A 20,625-nucleotide genomic window follows, 5' to 3' on the forward strand; every position below is an offset into this window, starting at 1 on the left:
TTTATTTACCGTGTAAAATTTTAGGATGGCAATCTGTTAATCTGCTCAATTATTGCAGATTTGCATACTATAATATTGATACTCAATCAATGACGAACTATTGTATTTATTTTATCATATTCTAAGGAGAAGTCTGAATCTGGAATTTAATTTTCTTTCTACCTAATATTATTGTTTCAATGTCCGTGAACACAATGGTTAAACCCATCTTAAGGTCCGTGTATTTTATTAGAATTTCTCTATTGCAAAAATATTTTCTTCTAGTCCTTATAGTTATCTGATTTTTGACTTTCATGTTTTTTTTTTATTTTCTTCTAGTCTCTCTATTCATTAAGTTTTTCTTTCAATTCCAATAAAAAACATGCAAATCGAAATTGGGCCAATAGAAGGACTTAAAACGAGAACAAGTTTGCGGTACATGGGCTTTTTGAATAAAATTGCTAAAGTATAGGGGTCTTAAGATGAATTTTGCCATAACACAATATATCCTAGCAACCTAAACTTCATTTCAGCAACACATAATGTGTGTATGTCCACATCAACATCACACACATTATGTGCATCACTAAACAATGGCAATTTTCAGCAGCAAGTCCACCTCAACCTACAACTTAGGGGCGTTTGGTTTAAGGTTGGAAATGAAAATCGGAATGGGAATCGGAATGAGAAGAAATGGGAATGAGAATGATCGTTTTCATTTTTTGTTTGGTTCAAAACTAGTGTAGGAATAGGAATGGATCTAATAAAAATATTTTTTTATTATTTATTAAAAATATTTTTTTATATAAAAAAATTATTTTAAAAAAATTTAAAAAAATTATATAAAAAAATATTTTCGAAATTATTAAAAAAATTATTTAAATTATTTAAATTATTTAAAAAAATATTTTCGAAAAAACTAAAAAAATTATTTTTGAAAAAATTAAAAAAATTTAAAAAAATTATTTTTAAAAAATTAAAAATTATTTTTAAAAAAATATTAAAAAAGTATTTTTTTAATTATTTTAATATAATTTTTAAAATAAATATTTAAAAATAATTTTTTAATAATTATATATTTGTTATTTATTATTAAAATATTTTGTAAAATGTTGATTTCTATTCCCAAAAGTCCATTTGCATAGGGTAAGGGGGGGAATGGATGATTCCCATTGAAGGGGTAATCACATTCCCATTTCCTAATACAATTTGACAAAACAAACACAAACAATGGAAATCATTTCCATGCCCGTTCCCGTTCCCCTTTTTTTTTATGGCGAACCAAACGGCCCCTAAATGTGTGAATTCTGTTATAAGTTTGCTCTTAAGTAAAAAAAGGTTATAGTTTGCTTTGTATGTATAGAGCTTTAGGCTATATATATCACATATGAAGATCTTTTAGAGTAATTTGTCCAATAATATAATAAACATTTTAGATTAGATTTATTGATTGGATGATGCTATAAATTCTGCTACAAGATTTGGACTAAACTGGAAAGGATTTTCTTAAAAGTTAGGCCATCAAAAGTAGTATAGATAATAAATGAACAAAGGATTACTTTACCCCCTGAATTTGGCACAAAGTATCAAAAACGTCCAAATTGCGACGTGGCTGACGTGGCACTTAGTTGAAGAGTGAGTTTAATAAAAATCATAATTAACTCTAATTAATTACACTTAAATACTAATTAATTCTAGTTAAATTTTAATTAAAATAAATAACATCAGGGATCTTTTTAAATCTTTTCCCCAACAAAAAAAAATTCAATTTTTTTTAATTTCTTCAAACAGATTGGCCGGAAAATTTTCCGGCCAATCAGTTTGAGAACAGACCCACCGGCGGGTCTGTTCTTCAAAAACAGACCCACCGGCGGGTCTGTTCATGACCCGCCGCCGGTGGGTCTGTTGTTACAGACCCACCAACAGACCCTCCGGTGGGTCTGTTAACAACAGACCCACCGTCGGGTCTGTTAACACAGACTCAACAGTGGGTCTGTTGTTAACAGACCCACCGGAGGGTCTGTAAACAACAGACCTGACGTCGGGTCTGTTGCCGACGTCGGATCTGTTAAGAACAGACCCTCCGGTGGGTCTGTTAACAACAGACCCACCAGTGGGTCTGCTTTGAACGACCCACTGCGCGGTGGGTCGTTAACGAGGGTAAAGTGATCCTTTGTTCGATAATAAATAGAGAAAATTAGACAAAAGGAAAGAGCCAAAGAGAGTTCCCCAGTACTGATAGACTCACTGCAACACCAATTTCAGACCCATCACAGGCCCTTTTTCCAGACAATGAACCCTACCTGTTCAAGTTCATCTCAGAGGCCAAATACATTTGTCATGACTCATGTCCCAAATTTTCTTTAGGATTTTGAAAATAAAAAAAATCTCCTTTATGAAAATGTTTACAATTACACTTTATTATATATAAAAAGACATTTTCTATTTTTCATTTATAAAAATATGCTTTCAATAACTTTTAAGTTGTGGTAACTTTTTAATAATTTGTTTAAAAGATTAAAAAAACATATTGTTAAAAATATAAAATTTAAATATATATATTTTTATATAATAATATTAAAAAAATTAGTTTGTAGGAAGTAATTTTTTTTCTTTATAAAAATTAGTGTTTGATTTAATTCTTGCTTGCAATTCATTTCATTTTAAATGAATTATGTATGAAATACATTAAAGGATGACATTTTTGTGTTTGATTTATAAAATTAAGTACATTTTTTTAATGAGTTGAAATTTATATTAAATAAAATAATTGAATATTAAGTTTGTTATAATTTAATTTTAATAAAACGTTTTATTTTATCAAAAATATTAAATATTTTATTACATACATAAAAAATTTACATAATTAAAAAAGTATGATAAACTAAAATTTTAATAAATTATTTGAAATTTTTTATAAATTTTTTCAAATATTACGAATTTTCAAATAAATTTTATCACTAAAAACTCTGTATTTTCTTTCATTTGTATTTTAAAATAATTTTCAGTGTCTAATACATATAAATATATTCCATCTTCAAAGTTTTCTCTCAAAATTTATGAAATTTTTCCATCTAGAATTTAAGAATATCTCTCTAAAATTTAATCTATTAAAAATCTGGTGAACTTTTTCTCTAAAAATAATGAATTTTATCTCTTTAAATTTATAGTATTTGAAGTTAATGATTCTCCCTCTCTAAAATTCTCTCTGAGTTTTTTATCTTTCGAAATTTTTGTGTCATTGTAAAAAAATATCATTCTAAAATTTAATATTTTTTCGTCTAAATTTTATAAGTTGTCTTTCTAAATTTAATAGATTTTCTTTCTTTAAAATTTATAAATTTATAAAAATATACAAAAAAAATCTAAAATTATATGTAAATTCGATATATTTTAGATATTGTCATTATAAAAATAATAAAATATGTTTCATCTTTTATAATTCATGTACAAATTCTATTGAAATTTATTTAAATTTAAAATAAAATTAAATTCTTTTTTTATGGAATTAAGATACATAATTAAATAAACTCTATGAACAACCAAAAATAAAATTTTAAATTAACTTTTATAAAGTGTTGAATATAATTGAACTAAACACGCCCAAAAAGTAACAAATAATAATGTCTGAATGGTCTGTTACTTAGTTTGGTAATGTCAAGCCCAGTAGCTAATTTAGCTTCGGGCTATATTCATCAAAAGAGAAAACTTCGGGCTGCAAGTTTTTGGTTCATACTTCACAGCATGTTTTTCAAGTGACAAACCATAAACATGAGGCAACAGAAACAAATAATTTGTACTAATTAAGTATTTGGGCTTTACTGGACTTACCCTTACATGGAAAGCTTTTCACTTTGACAGAATTCAATTTCTAAATCCAGAATTGACAGATGCTTGGTTTCGGCAACCGCAAGTTCTCTCTGGCCAGACATGTCTTTAACTGCACTTCCTAATGGTCAATCAGACCATGTTCCTATTTATTTTCGCTCTGCAAATGGTTTTGATTGGGGTCCAAAGCCTTTCCGCTCGGTAGATGCGTGGTGGGATCATAGTGAATTTGCTGATTTTGTGAAGAACAGTTGGGATATAGCTTGCGGAAACTCAGCAAATCTTATTCAGAGACTCAAGGACCTTCGGCAAACAATTAAATGCTGGAACTCTGAGGTCTTTGGAGATCAGAAAAAGATTATTCAGGATATCTCTCAGAAGATTCAGGTTAAGGATTTAGCAGCAAAGTCGCGAATTTTGTCAGAGTTAGAGAAGTCCGAACTGAGAAACTTAAAAGTTTCTTTATAAGAGGCTGAAAAGAGAATTGAACCTCTTTGGATTCAGAAATCCAGAGTAAAGTGGAACTTGGAAGGGGACAAGAACACTAAATTTTTCAACAGCATAGCTTCTAGTCATTATAGAAACAACTACATTTCTTTAGTGGTAGTGGATGGTACTATTTTTTCAGAATCTAAGGATATCCGCCTTCACATCAGAGAATTTTATAGTAAGCTTTATAGCCGGCAGGTGGGCGTGGACTTTGATATTGCGGGCCTTAACTTTGCTCAGATCAGTAATCTACAGGCAGATGCGCTGATTAAGTCATTTGAGGAGACTAAAATTTTCAATGCTCTATGTTCTTGTGGAGTTAAGAAAGCGCCAGATCCAGATCGTTTTAAATTTTTATTTCTACAGGAAAGCTTGGCATGTGATGAAAAATGCTATTATGGAATTGTTTCTGAATTTTCATACATTTGATATCTTGCCTAGAGGTACTAATTCTTCTTTTATGGTGTTGACTCCTAAGGTGGCAAGTTCGACTAATATAAAGGATTACCGTCCTATTAGCTTAGTTAATGGCATCTACAAGTTACTTTCTAAGGTACTTTCTCGAAGGCTAGCGCCTATATGCTTTCATCAGTGATCTCGGATAATCAGCATGCTTTAATAAAGGATCGAAGTATTTTAGAGTGTTCTACGATAGCAAATGAGCTAATTCATATTGCTACTAGAAAAATTACTTGTTCTAAAGCTTGACTTTCATAAGGCATTTGACAGTATAGACTGGGAGTATTTGTTCTCGATTATGCGTTGTATGAATTTTCCAGCTAAGTGGATAGAGTGGATATCATGTGGTTTGTCTACAGCAACTACGGCGGTGCTAGTTAACGGGAGTTTTGTTGATCCTATTCTACTTAAGAGAGGTGTGCGTCAAGATGACTCAATTTCGCCTTATCTGTTTCTCATTGCTATGGAAGGTCTGGAACGTTTACTGTGTAAATCAGAGGAGCTTGGGTTCACTAAGGGTTTTTCTTTCTCGGATGATCATGATCCTATCTCTTTGCTGCAGTTTGCAGATGACACCATTCTTTATCTTCCATATGATATTGAACAGTTTAGGAACTTGACTCGGATTCTTCGCTATTTTGAGTTGATCTCTGGGTTGACAATTAATTATCATAAAAGTTCTATTATGGAAATTAATGTACCGGAGGCTGATTTGTTGATTGCGGCACAAGTGGTTGGGTGCAAATTGATTTTTTTCCTATCAAATACCTGGGTTTTCCTTTGTCGACTAGTAAGCTCTCTGCTCGTTCTTGGCACTCCGTGGTTGAACGCTTCAATTCTCGCATGGCTCTGTAGAAGGGCTCTCTGCTTTCTCCTGCAGGACGGTTAGTTCTCATTAAATCGGTCCTCATTAGCATTCCGGTTTATTTCATGTCTTTGTTTAGAATGCCTGACTCAGCTCAGAATCAGCTAGAGTCGTATATGATGTGTTTTTTGTGGAAGGGTGATATTTCCTCTCGAGTGTTGAGTAAAGTTTCTTGGAAAGTAATTTGTAATGACTTTCAGAGTCTTCTTTTTAAATGGGTTTGGAAAGCAAGAATTAACAATAGAGCCTCTATTTGGTTTAATATTATTTCAAGTTGTTCCAATGTTGTGGATTGGAATCCTTTGATGAATGGTGATGTTAAGAGAATGTCCTTTATATGGAAAGGCATTAAGAAAGCTTATTGTGATGATAAACGTGCTTGGGGTGTTTTAATTAGTAATTTGAGTTATAATGTTGGTGAAGGAACTTCAATTTTTCTTTGGAATGACAATTGCAGCGGTATTGGTATAGCAAGTATTTTGTTTCCTCGGCTCTATAAACTTTCGGATCAAAAGCAAATTACTATTAGCGTTATTTGGCGGGAGGGATTGCGTTGGAGGAGGCGTTTGAGAAGTGATGAATTATTATTGTATAATAATTTATTATCTATCTTTAACATAATTTCTTGTCGTGTGGGTCAAATTGACATAGTTTCGTGGAATGGGAAGTCGGGAGTGTATACGCCATCTTCTTTTTGTAGGGCCTTAACTGCTATTATTAATTTGGAGGGAGGTGTTCAAGCTGCTGGGAATTCTTTTGAAGCTGCCACTGTGAACGGGAATAATTCTGCTGTCAATGTTTTAGCTATTTTTGGTTGGCATCTTTTGATAATTGTTGTTGTTTCTGTTGTTTCTGCTATCTCTAACCGGAACTCATATGTTGTTTCTGTTGTTCAACTCCGACCTGCTGTTGTTTCTGTTCGGAACTCACCGGCTGCTTCTGCTCTTAAAATACGGCCTTCTGCTGCTCTAATGGATGTTGCTGCTGCTGTTTCTGGCCGAGCTGTTGTCCCTGCTGCTGCTTTCATGGGAGATGTCGCTTTTGTTCATGGCCGTGTTGATGTTATTGAGTCTGGCAATCATTCTTCAAGTGTTGCAGCTGGTCCATTGAATTTTAGTACAGCAGAAAGACGTGATGAGACAGCCACTAGTGAGGTAACTGTGAATATGTTTTCAGAAGTGTGGAAATCAAAAGCGTCGCCACAAGTCAAGTTTTTTATTTGGTTAGCTCTACATAATAGAGTTTCTTCATTGGAATTTTTGGCTCATCGCTCAATTATAACGATTGATAACTCCTTACGCATTTTATGCGGGTTAGTGGAAACTCAAAAGCACATCTTTATTCATTGTGTTTTTGCTAGAGGCATTTGGTGCGACATATTGCAGAAACTTGACGTGCTATGGATTTTCCCCTCTACTTTTGTTGATTGTATGGTACAATGGCAGTTTATTATTCCTAGAGGTCCATACTGGCATTTGTGGAGGATTTTATGGTTTCTTTGGCTTGTGATATTTGGAAGTGTCGCAACGGGAGAGTTTTTCAGAGTTCGTCGAATAATAGAGCGAGTGTGCTATTTAATTGTTTTTCTAAGGCAGTTTTTTTTTACAAGTTTGGTAATACGGAGTTTTCTTTTTCGGGTTCGGATATCTTTCGGAATCTTTATTGTATTCTTTTCTCAGGTCCGTGGTCGTTTTTTTAGCATTTCTCTTAGTCGTAGCCTATAATAAGGCATCTTGAGTGTACCACTTTTTTGCGAAAGTTTTGAACTGATTTTGCCACTTCTTATGATCTAATATATATATTCATTAAAAAAAGGTATTTGGGCTTAAATATTTGGAATTTTATAAAAATAGTCAAACTCAATGATTTCTCTTTTAAATTTAAAATTGTCTATTTTTCTTTTTTTCCCATATCAATGTCTAAAACATAATTAAAATGATTTCAAAAAAAAAACATAATTAAAATAATCAATTTTATTTAGTCCTTACTCATTTCAATTACTTAAATTTTACATAAGTTAATTTAATTAAATATTCGCTGTATGTTGAAGGTCATGTTTTTAATATTTGATGTACTCTATCTTATGATTTGTTTGAACACACAAAAATTAACATAGATATACATATTTTATACATAAATATACATATTTTATATATAAATTTTCATTAATTTTTATAGATTCTATCTTAGGACAAAATTTAAGTCGATATTATTAATTTTATATAACAACAATTCTGTAAAATAAAGTTAATATTGGTTTGTAATTTAAAAGTTGAAAACCAACTATATTGTGCAAAATAGTTGATTTAATTATTACAGAAAATTTTAGTTATCCTCACGTCTTGTACACATGGTGGCTGAAATGTGCTAAATTATTTTTATGCTTCTTATGAAATACTTTCCTTCAAAATACTGAATCTCTAACCTCTTTTTTAACTTTAACTAGAATTTGAAGTACATTAAGATTAGGGCTGAGTAAGAATCGAACCAGACCAAAAAATCGAATCGAATCGAACCGAATTTTATTGTTTGGTTCGGTTTTTTGGTGAAAACGTTTTGATTCGGTTCCTACTTTAGGTAAAGTTCGGAGTTCGGTGTTCGGTTCGGTTTGGGTGTTTTGAAAACAGAAAAATCGAAAAAAAAATCGAATGAACGAGAATATAAAATATATAGCTTTTTTTCAATAATATACATATATATTTATATTTATATGTTTTTTGTTTTATATCTTTATTATTATTGATATATGAATTAATAATTGCTATTTAAACATATATGAAAGTATATTAGAATCTAATTATTTAATAATTGAATTGATTTTAATAAAAAAAAATAAAAAATAAAAAAAGTAATTAAATTCAGTTTTAATCAAACCGAACCGAAATATTTCGGTTTGGTTTGGTTCGATTTTTTACTTCCAAACTAAAAGTTTGGTTCGGTTTGGTTTGGGAAATTTCCAAACCGAAAACAGAAAAAACCAAAAAAATTTCCATCAAACCGACCGATGCTCACCCCTAATTAAGATAATGCGCCAAACTTGATTAGTTTTAGTTGATGGATTTTATTTGTTCGAACGCCCACTAATTACAAATAAAATTAGGCATCAATCATTGAATTATTTGCATGTCACATGAGTTTAATGAGCATGTTTTTGAGAGAATTTTCAAAAGACTACCGATTAAGAACAGAATAGACGGCCGTCTCTTTACTTATCATCTATTGTTTTTTAGATATGTTTTTCATCTCTCTTGTCTTTTTTTTTCTTAATACTAACTAAGAGCGTGTAGTTGATTCAATTATCTACCCGTTATGAAAATTAAACTCGACTGATTTTTTGGACTCTAAAAAGCCGAAGAGAAATAAAATGAAATATTCAGTTCAATTTGGTGTGTAACTGATATATATAAGATGTAAGCATTGATAAGAATTGACCCTTGCTCTGGTGGAAAAAAATTGTATCCATACACAAATATATTTGGATTAATTATATTGAGGTTAGCAATAAAGGTTTTAAAAATCCATTTGATATAGTAAGACTACGCTTCTGCTAGTGGTTGACGGTCATTGTATCGAAACTCAGCGTAACAAGAATTGTGTTTTACAAATTTTTCAAAAGAAAGAAGATAAAATACCGCCCAACTGGTGAAGAATAAATTCAAACCCGGACCATAAGACTCACCAACGTAAAAATATGCTACCAAGACATTTCAAGATACACGGATATGCTTAAAATTTTATATACGTAAGATAACTTTGTTTTTTGGCTCGGTTCAAAATTTATCAAATTTCAAATCAAACCAAATAAATAAAAATAGAAATCAAATTGAACCTACTATTCCGTTCGGTTTGGATCAGCAAATCAATTTTGATCAGAGTACTAACTAACCGTTTTCGTTCTCTCTTATTTTGCCATATATTTTTTTATTACGCCATTGCTATCCATCGGTCGATCAATATACTCCATCATAACACTTTAAGAATAATCAAGTCTATAAAAGCTTCACAACTAACTTTCACACTTTTATATTTAATTGCAAAGTACTTATTAATATTTTTCAACAAACTCTTAATCACGCCAAGATTATTCTAATGAAGAAATGATTAGCTTCAATAATACACATTTGCCTTCCATCTTCATGCCCTAATCATGGCTAATCATGATTAATAGTACCAATCATGCATGTCTAGTCTCTTTTAGCAAATGTTGGCCCTAGTTACATGCTTGGTTATGATGTCTAGCAATTCCATTTCTTTTTGGTTAGAAAGGCTAATGTGGTGGCCCAAGACAGCTCTAGTAATAAACACAATTAATTCTTGAACATCTAGATTTTTTTTCATACTTAGCAAGAATATATGGTTTTAATTTAAAGATACAAAAGGAAAAGGGCCCTCTTGATATTTATATTAATTCCTTAATGTGATTTTATGCCATAAAAATTATTCATGCTTCTATAATGGCTACCATGTGTTCCCCTCAAAATCAAATCTTGAAAAATAAACCATCTTCCAATCTCTTTTAATACCTTGTAGGTCCAATTACATGTTCATATATTGATAAACACCATATTAACACTTTCCACCTATGTCTTATACCTCACCTGTCAAAACTAACTTTTGAAGCAACTCTTTTCTTTTCCTAAAACATATTTTTTTGGGTTAATTTAAAGGACAAAAACAAGCTGTACCTACTATCAATTTTAGAGCTTTTTCTTTCAAATTTAGAATAATTTTATAGATAAAATTTGCTAGTACAATTTAATTCGTTGAATTACAAGCTCAGATATAAGATATTTTGATAGTTTGTGTGAGATTGTGTGCATATTTATTATCCGGACGTTCCACACAACAAAAAAAGTAATATTTGAAGAAGTGTTGAAGTAGCCAAATATCTTGACGGATTTTTCAGTACATTACAATGGAGCATTTGATCGAGACAATGAATCGAGTCACTTGGATGGCATCTTCTCTAAATCTCAGTAGGACTAAAATCACCAAAGTTAAAGAAGGGTCAGACCGAATTCTAATAAAACTAAGATTATATTATAAACCTAAATTTTTGACATCAAAGATTGAATTCTAGTAAGAAAAAAATTCAGACACGTCGGATTCTGCGCAAACTGGTTCAATAAATCAGCAGCATTTCTCAAAATAACTTTGAAAGAGTTTATAGAAAAACCTTTATGCAAAAAAAATGGATTAATTGCACGAAAAATTACCAATTTTAATATCTTTTATATATTTAACATAAATTTTTATATTTTTGCAATTAAATACAGGTTGAATATCCGACTGCAAGCTGTTTATATGAAGATCAGAGCATGCCACGTGGAAACGGTCATCATCACCTAATAAACTAATTGTTTTGGCTTGCACGAAAAATCGCCAACTTTAACATTTTTTGAATATATAACCTGAACTTTTAATTTTAGCAATATCGGACATAAACTTTTATATCTATCACGACCCAATTGCATAGATCGTGATCGACGCTAGGATATGGGAGGGGTAGCTCCGAAACCCATAGCAAATCTCGCAGATAACATACAAACACATCACCTCTATAAAAGCACCGCTCGGGGGCAACCGAGACTCTAACCTAAATCTAGCAATTTATATAAATAATATAAATTAACAACAATATAACCAAATGCTCGGTACAATTCTGAGACTCCAACGACATGGCATATAAATAATTAACCATAAATCCACGTAGCATCATGCCAATAATAAAAAAACAATAGTCGGACCAATCCGACGAAAAAACAAGTCTAATATTATAATAAAGACATCAACTAAGTACTACTGCGGTCTAAGAGTTTAAAATTAGTTTGACCGTCTTTATTAAATAAAAAGTAAACCTCCAAGGAATTCAACAAAGATGGAGGTCACCCGACTCGCTCAAAACGCAAATCTGATATTGAGGAAACAACGGGAAACGCAAACTTGTATTAGTTGTTTCTAACCGTTAGATAGTTAGCTTAGCTACTGTTACATTATCTTTTGATAGAAAAGGATCCCATGATCCTGAACCAATTTTACCTGAGATCGCAAATTCCAAGTTTGTCTATGTAATCACTAATCCAAATTGAGTGCCTCTAAATGATAGACCTCAACAGAAAACTGAAGAGTAACAGCAGCAAGTGATTGAGTTCAGTAGTTCCTCCTAGAAAATTATTGACACTAAAGATATAGTAATATGGAGAAGAAAAAAATGTATCAAACACCGTTAGTATCTAAAAAATACAATTTAAATGAAAAATGCAGAATTTTTATGGGCAAATTAAAAAAAAGGCTGAATCCTCCCTCCTTCAGGACCAACAAGGGGTAGTATTAGAATATTCACCTATTATCCATCAATTATGTCTTTCGGCCTGATCTTATGATCACTTATTATGTACTTGTTGAGAATGATTTTGATCTATCATGGCCTATTAAAAGTAGAAAGTGCTCCCACCGTGGTATGTGCCAATAAGACCACCAAAAGCCTTTGTCGCACTAGTGGTACACCGAAGTCATGAGCCTCCTCCGTCCCTCGGGAGCAACAAGGGGTAGTGCATTAATATTCACCCACGATTACGCCCTCAGATTAAGAGCATTATGAAACTGCAGTTTCGATGTATACATAGGGAAAGCCATGTGTAATGAAAAACGCAAGTAAGGCCTTTTATTTTTAGATTTAATACACGAATACGTGCATCACGAATATTGAATACAATTCTTTTTTTGTTATCCTTTAAATGAAAAGAGGGACTCCAATCCACCCCAAGATGAGTGCTCTCTTATTCTGACTTCCTGGGTTTTATCAATTTGTAAATTTTTTCCGAATGAGTTAGAAATAACTAATTATAGCACAATCAAGAGTTGATGGGAATGGAATAAAGCGAGTAAGGGCATAAAAAGCACAGTAGGATTTATCAATCTTTTTCGTTGAAAGCAAAAATCGTTTTTTATTTTTAGAATTTCTTTTAATTAATTTTATTGTTTCGGTACATTGCCGGGCCCTAAGGGATCAAATAGAAAGAGATATAGACAAATAAATCCCTTATGCTATGAATATAGATATCCATTCGCTTTAAATAGGAGAAATTAAAATTTATTTATTTTTTAAAATCAAACCTAACCAGTTAATAAGAATATGTTTTAAATTATCGAACTGAATTAGTCGCTTGGTTGTTCTTTTAGGTTGCATCGTAATGAACTGAAACTTTTGTATTTATAAAACCAAACCAAACTAAATCAAACCATAATGAAACTTTATTTCTATTATAGTTTTAAATTTAATTTTTTATATTTTCAAATCCTAACAAATTCAATTTATCGGTTTACTTTAGTTTGGTTTTTGAAGGGTCCTAATAGTAATGATACAAGCGGGCATCATGGTTCCCTTCCTAGAGACCCAAAAGGAATATATACAGCTTCACCCTAAGCATTTAAAATTTATAAATGTATCATACATGGACCATATCATGTTAAACAATGATAGATGGTGATTAATTAACTTAGACATTTATATTTAAAGCATGTTATAAACATATTGAAACTTTGTAATAAAATTCCTCCCTTCATTTGTGTTTCTAAATCACCTCAAGTTATTAAGACACATTCCTGAGACTAATTAACACTTTGATTAGAATGATGATGACAAGTCCTTCTGATGCTCATCCTGAGACTATGGATTTTCTGTCGACTGCTTGGTGTAATTTTGCTGTTCAAACCCTCCAACCGCCGGACAAGCCGATCATTCTTCTTGATAATCAATTGAAGACTTTTGATTGCGATGTCATACCGCCTTTTATGGTAATTAATTAACTCTCAAATTTTAGCAATTTTTATTTCTTCTTAATTGCAATTAATTGGTTTTTGTATTTTAAATTTATTGTGACAATGATGTTGTGTGTCTGCGTTTGTAGAAGATGGAAAAGAGTGTAAAAATGGAGGATGAATTCAAGTCTCTACCACCATGGAAATCCAATGATGTGAAGGTGATTAATTTTACATAATTTGCTTATTAAAAAACCAAGTAGTCAATTAATTTTTTTAAACTTTCTTTTTGTGATTTCTAAAAATTGTTTGCAGTCGTGGATATGGATGCAACAAGCAATGCATCCTGAGATCAATTACAACAGCTGCTTTCGAAAGAAATGGGTATGCAATCTTTTTCTTCATCGATTAAAAAAAATTACGTTACACTTTCAACAAAATGACTATTGATATTTTATTTGTTATATTTTGATAATCCAACTAATATTTTTTAAAGACGCGAGTTATGTGCTAATTTCAGATATATTTTTACTTACGTGAGGATGTTATCCGCTTATTTTAGGTCCCGTGGAAAAATGTAGTACCATTTAAAACATTATCAATAAAGAAATGGATAAAAGACATAAAGCAAAAGAGAAAAGAAGAAGACAGATTACAAAGAGCCGAAGTACATGCAGCTATATCAGTTGCAGGAATAGCTGCTGCCTTGGCTTCAATTGCTGCTGACAATACAAAAACAGATGACTCGAATTCCGCTAAGGACGACGCCGTAGCATCCGCGGCGGCTTTGGTGGCGGCGCAATGCGCAAAGGTGGCCGAAGCAATGGGGGCGAAAAGAGAGCAGCTCAGCAGCATCATAGGATCGGCCATGAGTGGTACAAGCGCTACTCACATCCTAACACTCACTGCTGCTGCTTCCACATGTAATATTTCTTTGCTAACTTTTTTTATTTTCATTAAAAGACTTGCTGATGGTGACTTTATACACGTTCGACTCACCCATTATTCGTGTTTGTAAATATATTTAAAAATTGAAGTTATAATATTTTAGTTAAAATTAAAAAACTTTAATTGAGACTATATAAGTTAGTCCGTATCTGTCAAAAAAAAAAGTTAGTCCGTATTTGAAAAAAAAATTATAAAATTATCATATCAATATACATTTTTATTTTTATAAAATTCTATAGATAATTTCTTAAATATTTTTTCTCAATTTAATTGATGAACTAAAATATGTTTTTTTATCAAATCCTTCATTTTTTTTCTTAGATATAATTGACAAAAAATTTTAAATTATTGGACCAAATATCAAATATCTTTATTCCAAATATATATATTATTTTATTAGATAATATATTTGAACTTTTAATTAATTTTAAAAATTAAATTAAATAGGAATAGTATATACAGTAGACTCTCTAATAATTAATATACATAGTGGATTAAAAATTTATTAATTATTAAAATTATTAATTTAGTGAATATTAAATAAGACGTAATATTAAAATTGGTTGTCTGAAATTTTATTAATTATTAAAATTATTTATTTATTAGATATTAATTATTAGAGAGTCTATTGTATTTTTTATGGTTAACCCTAAAATTTAAACTTTCCATGACATGTACTGCCATTCAATTGTTCATAATTGAGTTTGGCGGATGGTAACGGATCTTAGGTCCTATTTGGGCCATGTCTAGAACTTGGAAGAGAAACATATAGATGCCCACTTCTATGGGCTTTCATGTTTTTTTGTCATAGCCCATAATTCAGGTTAACTGCAAAACTACCAACAAAGTTATTTAATTTATAAAAATATGGATTAAATTTGAAGATTTTATTTTTATTTTTTTATTTAAAAAATTCACTTTTAAATTTTTTATTTTTGTCTATAAAAAAGACTACATATTTGATATCTCAAAAATACATTGCTGATACATCCCTTATATATCTCTAATACGCTGCAGACAAAACTAGTTTTAAATGTTAAGTAAAAAAATTAAACATTGAGTAAATTTATTTTAAATTTTTTTGGCTGTTTTTAGTTCATTTATTTGGTTTTCCCACAAATTACATCACCTTATTTTTAAACAAAATTGGAAAATGACCTTAATAATTGTGATTTGAATTTGAAGGACCTAAATAATTAGTAGATATTGAATTAACTAATTTAAATATAGTTTCCAAAGAAAATACAAATGATTTAATATATTTCACGTCATACATCTATAGTTTCCATAGGTATATTAGAATATTGATTATGTTGTTTGGGTAAATTTGAAATATAGCACTAAAAGGAGCAGAAACTCTGAAGGCAAGAACAGGATACAGGAACAAATTAACCGGAAGTGCACCTGTGCTACCCATCCAAGACAACAATGAAACAGATTTTGATTTCCAGAAATGCAGATCAATTCTTGCCCATGGCATACACCTTCATGTCGAAACACCAGATGGTATGTATATGCATTTGGTTCGAACCGAACGAACCACAATATTCATTTAATTTTAAATCAAACCGAACTAAGTTTATCATGATATACAATTAAATTAAATTGGACCTAACCGAATTAGTTATTTGTGCCATTTCAAAAAAAATAGCTACTTCTGCTATTTCTTTTAGTCGATGCGGTTTTTTGGTTTAATTTGTACAAAACTTTAACTAAAATTATTATACTTTCACAATTGATCGAGCTGAACTAAAAAAAATTAATTTTTTATAATTGAAAAACAAACCGAACAAAAATTATTGGTTCAATTGAATTATTTGGTTTGGTTTGATTTTACACACCTCTATATTCAGGTTGCCAAAAATTTATGGCTTAAATGCACAAAAAATCACTAACTTTCGCGTGTTTTTTGTATTTGACACAAACTTTTAATTTTGTCATATAAATACACAAACTATCAATTTTTTACATATATGAACAAGTTTCCGTTTTAGGTGAAAAACGGTGCAGTTTTAGATATATAACGTTGCTGTTTTAAGTCAAAAACGGTGCCGTTTTGTATCAAAAATGGTGCCCGTGTTATATATGCAAAAAAATTGATAGTTTGTGTATTTATATGTCAAAATTTAAAGTTCGTGTCAAATACCAAAAACACGCGAAAGTTGGTGATTTTTAGAGCAATTAAGCCTAAATTTATTATAAGTTAATTACATATAAAATCATGACCTTTTTGTATCAAGTTCAAAAAATAACATGACTTCTAAAACATGTCAACTATAGACACCACATGTTTTTTCTTTTCAGAAATAACGTTGGCAATTTTTAGTGGTATTTTTGCTAACGTGCCAGGACACGTGGCAGACCAATCGGATGTCCAAATTAGCAAAATTTCACCGAAAAATGTGTCCATGATGAAATTGAAAAGAAATGAAAGGTGGAATCTGTAATTGACACATTTTAAAATTCATGTTATTTTTGAAACTTGGTGTAAATATCATGGTGCGAGATATAATTAATTCATTTATTACTCTTAGTTAGTTGTTGATTTGTTGTTTTCTTATAAGCAGGAAATTTTAGAGTGAGATCAGTATCTATTGTTATGAATAGCCAAGCCAAGGTAATTTGTTTTACAAGTAAACTCTTTAATTATTTTTTCTATATTACAACGAGAGACACATTCAAATCTAAATTTTAGAAAGTTCTAATAGGAAAATAAATCTAAATTCTTGTGGTTTGTTGTAATTTTACAGGTTATTCTAAAATTGAGAAAGCTCAATTTGTTAAAAAGCAAGAAGGAAAGTAAGTTAAATCTCTTCCATTTTTTAATACTTTAATTTATGAGTTTTGTCTAAAGGACCAATTCAGTTTCTAAATTTGTGATTCGGAGTGAAATAATTTATTTTCGGACATTTTGATTAATTAAGGACAATATTATTTATCTTCAAGTCATTTAAGAATAAAATTATACATAAAAATAAATATAAAGACCAAAATCGGCTAATTTATTCTTAATTAGTTGACCTAAAAATAGTGAGTTTTATCTCTAATCAACCTAAAAAATAGAATGTCGCTTTAAATCTATCAAAATAACCGAGATTAAGTTATACGATTTCGAACCACAAATTCTAAAATTAGATTGACCCTTTACTCATCTTTTATATGCAACTCTCCGAGCAATAAAGAGAATTAAAGATAATAAACTGAAATTTAATAATAATAATAATAATAATAATAATAATAATAATCTTGATGGATTTATTTTAGGTATTATAATGGACGTGCATGCAGAATTATACAAAGACTCAGAAGCTGACGAAGAAACAGAAACCTGTTATCTAATTGTATTAACCACAAATGAAGGGATAATAAAGCTAGACATGGGTGATGATTTTCATAGGTACAACACATGGGCTGCAACTATTAACCATATGCTCATACTCTCTACTTCTTTTGCAAAATATGAGCTTCAATTTTACAAAAATTGAAACCCAATCTTATATAATGTAATGTTTTTTTAATTTTCATGATTTGTACTTTGATTATGCAATTATATATGTTGTCAATTTAATATCATAATTTATGTACAATACAAAAAATAAATTTTTTCCAAGCATTGTGGAACTTGATTTTGAGTTTTTGCCAAATAAAGTATTGATCCATCATGTATTCAACAAAACTTTATTTATTTGAGGTTTCTTCATTTTATATATTTTTATGAAATTAGAGCTTTTTTATGGATATCGAAAAATTAATAAATATTTAATTTAATATCAGTCTACAAACAATAAAATAAAAAACAATCACAAAACACAAAGGATGTAAATGGTTAGAAATTTGTTTACATTCAAGAGTGAAAAAACAAGTAATTCACTATATTAGAAAGGAATATAAAAGTCAATAGAGAAACAATCCAATGAAAAAACACTCAAACACCACTACTAAAAAATTAACTAATTTTTATTAAAATTTAATTAAACAAAATTAACTAATTTAAACATTAATTAACCTAAACTAACCTAACATTAATTATAATAATTTAATTTTAAATTAACTTAAACTAATTAGTTATCAATACATAATAAGTGCAAAAAAAATGTGAAAAAAATCAAAAAATAATTTTGAAAAATAGATATTAATATAAAAAGAAATTAGCCTAAAAAATAGTAATTTGAAATGTAAATTTTTTTAGAGAATGGTAAAAAAATATCATAAAAAAATGAAGTAATTAAATCGTATGAACAACCTTTGCATTAACGGTAAGTTAGAATGATAAAATCAGTGTTTTAAAAAAACAAGCCGGTGAGACCACCGGTTTGCAGTTCAATCGGTTTCCGGTTCAACCGGTTGAACTGGTTCAATGACCGGTTCAACCGGTTTAATAAATTAAAAAAATTAAAAAAAATCAGGTTTACCGATTTTTTACTGGTTCAACATTCAGTTCATTGGTTCACCATTCGGTTTTTTATCGGTTCGATCTAGTAGAATACTTTATAAAATGAGCGGAGTAGCAAAAAATATAGTAAAAAAGGCTATTTTAATAGCAGCGTCAAAAATGTCTATTTTAATCCAATCCAGTTCAACCAAAAGATCAAGCTTTTTGCAATTTTAGACCGGACTACTGGCCAATTCCCGGTTTAGCCGGTTTGAGCGGCCGGTGTGGTCCGGTTTTTAGAATATTGGGTAAAATGCAGCAAATACATAGCCCCCCCCCCCCCCCCCAACCTCTAAAATGGAGTTTTGAATTATTGTCAATTTATAAAGTTAAACTAAAATTATTAAATTAAAAAGGTTAAGTAAATTATAAAAATCAACAAATTAAAATGTTGCACCTATTATCCCACAAATTAAATATTTAACACTTCAGAACTTCAATTTATTAATAAAACATACAAATTTACACAGTGTGCTGTGGCACTTACGTACACAGTTTTAAAGAGTCTCATTATAAAACTTCAAGAGACTCTTAAGAAGAGCAAGTTGCATTTGAAGTGCAAGAATATGCTGAATTGAGTTGTGAAACAAAGTTTCTTCATCAACTTGTTTACAACCAGGAATCATTCTTTTCAGAGTATCAACATTTTTCTTCACTGACATTGAACCCAATTTCACCTTCTTCCTTCTCACCAAACACCTCCTCTTCCTGCTGGTTCTAGACTTTTTTGTATTCATGGAGCAAAATAAAAGATATTTAAGAGAATTTTTAATGTATGTTAAGAGTTGTAGAGACAAAGAAATGGTTATATATAGAGATGAGTTTGGACAATATTGAAAAGCAATATGGCCGAGGTATGGGGACAATGGAGCAAAGGTTGTCGACTTCTTTTGTCGTTTTTCCATCTTCTTTGTTTGTTTGTTTCTATATTACATTGAGGGATTTGGGTTATAGTAAGCATTAGAATTCATGTTAGTGGAAGGGACTAATATGTGTATAAACACTACTAGAGTGACCAAAAAATCGACTCAAATTTTTTTTCTTTAGTGACCAAAGAATCCTTTTTCGTAAAATTTTAATGACCATTTTGTAATTTTTGGAAAAATTTCAGTAATTCAATAACTAATTATCCATTGATTATTGGAGTATTTAGTAAGAATATATAACTATATAGAGATTAGAATGTGAAATGACATATGTTTATGAAATAAGTTTGACTCTAATTTTGTACAAAGCGACTAAAATTAGCCATTTAGATGGTTGAACCCTCGACATACTAACGAAAAACTGAAAAAATTGAAAAGTCGATCTAGACATGTTCTATATTGTATTAGAAATATTAATTTATGATTGTACATGCATGAGACATTAATTATCAATTAATTAGAGTGCAAGAGTGCACATATGACATATACACATGAAATGAATTTGTGTGCAATTAGTCATTTGGATAATTACCACTCACTATTATGAAGTCATTATATTCTCTTTATTTCATCAAATAAAACGTTAGTTATTTTTAATAATATGAAAGATTTATAATTGATAGGGAATCCATACATAGCAATGCATGAAGAATTTACTTAAAAGCATGCTTTATTCCTTAATTGCAGGGTTAAGTTTATATAAACACCAAAATAATTGGCATTTTGATTAGCTTTTGAGGAACATGAATAATAATGAAGCTAAAAATTGAAAGGACCACATGGTCGGTGAAAGAGGATGCTGTCTAAATATAGTGGCAAGTGGAGTTCATGTCAATGATCCCACCCACCAACAAGATTTGATATTCAGGCTGTTTCATCTTCGCACTAGCTAGCTAACTCCTGCCAATTCCATACAATTTAGATAAGCTAAAAAGATG

The 20,625-nt window shown here is 30.2% G+C and overlaps 1 protein-coding gene across 2 annotated transcripts; it reads left to right on the forward strand.

The window, feature by feature from the left end:
- Positions 1–13,109: 13,109 nt before the first annotated feature.
- Positions 13,110–17,961, forward strand: LOC126667332 (VAN3-binding protein). Of its 2 annotated transcripts, none has more exons than XM_050360290.2 (8): positions 13,110–13,417; positions 13,534–13,602; positions 13,697–13,765; positions 13,944–14,304; positions 15,668–15,835; positions 16,897–16,946; positions 17,080–17,128; positions 17,594–17,961. In XM_050360290.2, exons 1-8 carry the CDS (start codon positions 13,253–13,255, stop codon positions 17,812–17,814), a joined length of 1,152 nt encoding a protein of 383 aa, XP_050216247.1. In that variant the 5' UTR covers positions 13,110–13,252; the 3' UTR covers positions 17,815–17,961. The 2 variants fall into 2 exon arrangements, with proteins under 2 accessions (XP_050216247.1, XP_050216246.1); XM_050360289.2 differs by having other exon boundaries at positions 13,112–13,417; positions 13,531–13,602.
- The last annotated feature ends 2,664 nt before the right edge of the window (positions 17,962–20,625 follow it).

The sequence above is a fragment of the Mercurialis annua genome, linkage group LG2 (assembly GCF_937616625.2).
Source record: "Mercurialis annua linkage group LG2, ddMerAnnu1.2, whole genome shotgun sequence".
Classification (NCBI taxonomy): Eukaryota; Viridiplantae; Streptophyta; class Magnoliopsida; order Malpighiales; family Euphorbiaceae; genus Mercurialis; species Mercurialis annua.

Excerpts from the sequence above, each read along its gene's own strand:
- LOC126667332 (XM_050360289.2), top strand. The coding sequence starts at position 13,253 with ATGATGATGACAAGTCCTTCTGATGCTCATCCTGAGACTATGGATTTT. Across the intron at positions 13,418-13,530 it reads ATGTCATACCGCCTTTTATG|AAGATGGAAAAGAGTGTAAA; the intron begins GTAATTAATTAA and ends CTGCGTTTGTAG. Across the intron at positions 13,603-13,696 it reads GGAAATCCAATGATGTGAAG|TCGTGGATATGGATGCAACA; the intron begins GTGATTAATTTT and ends AATTGTTTGCAG.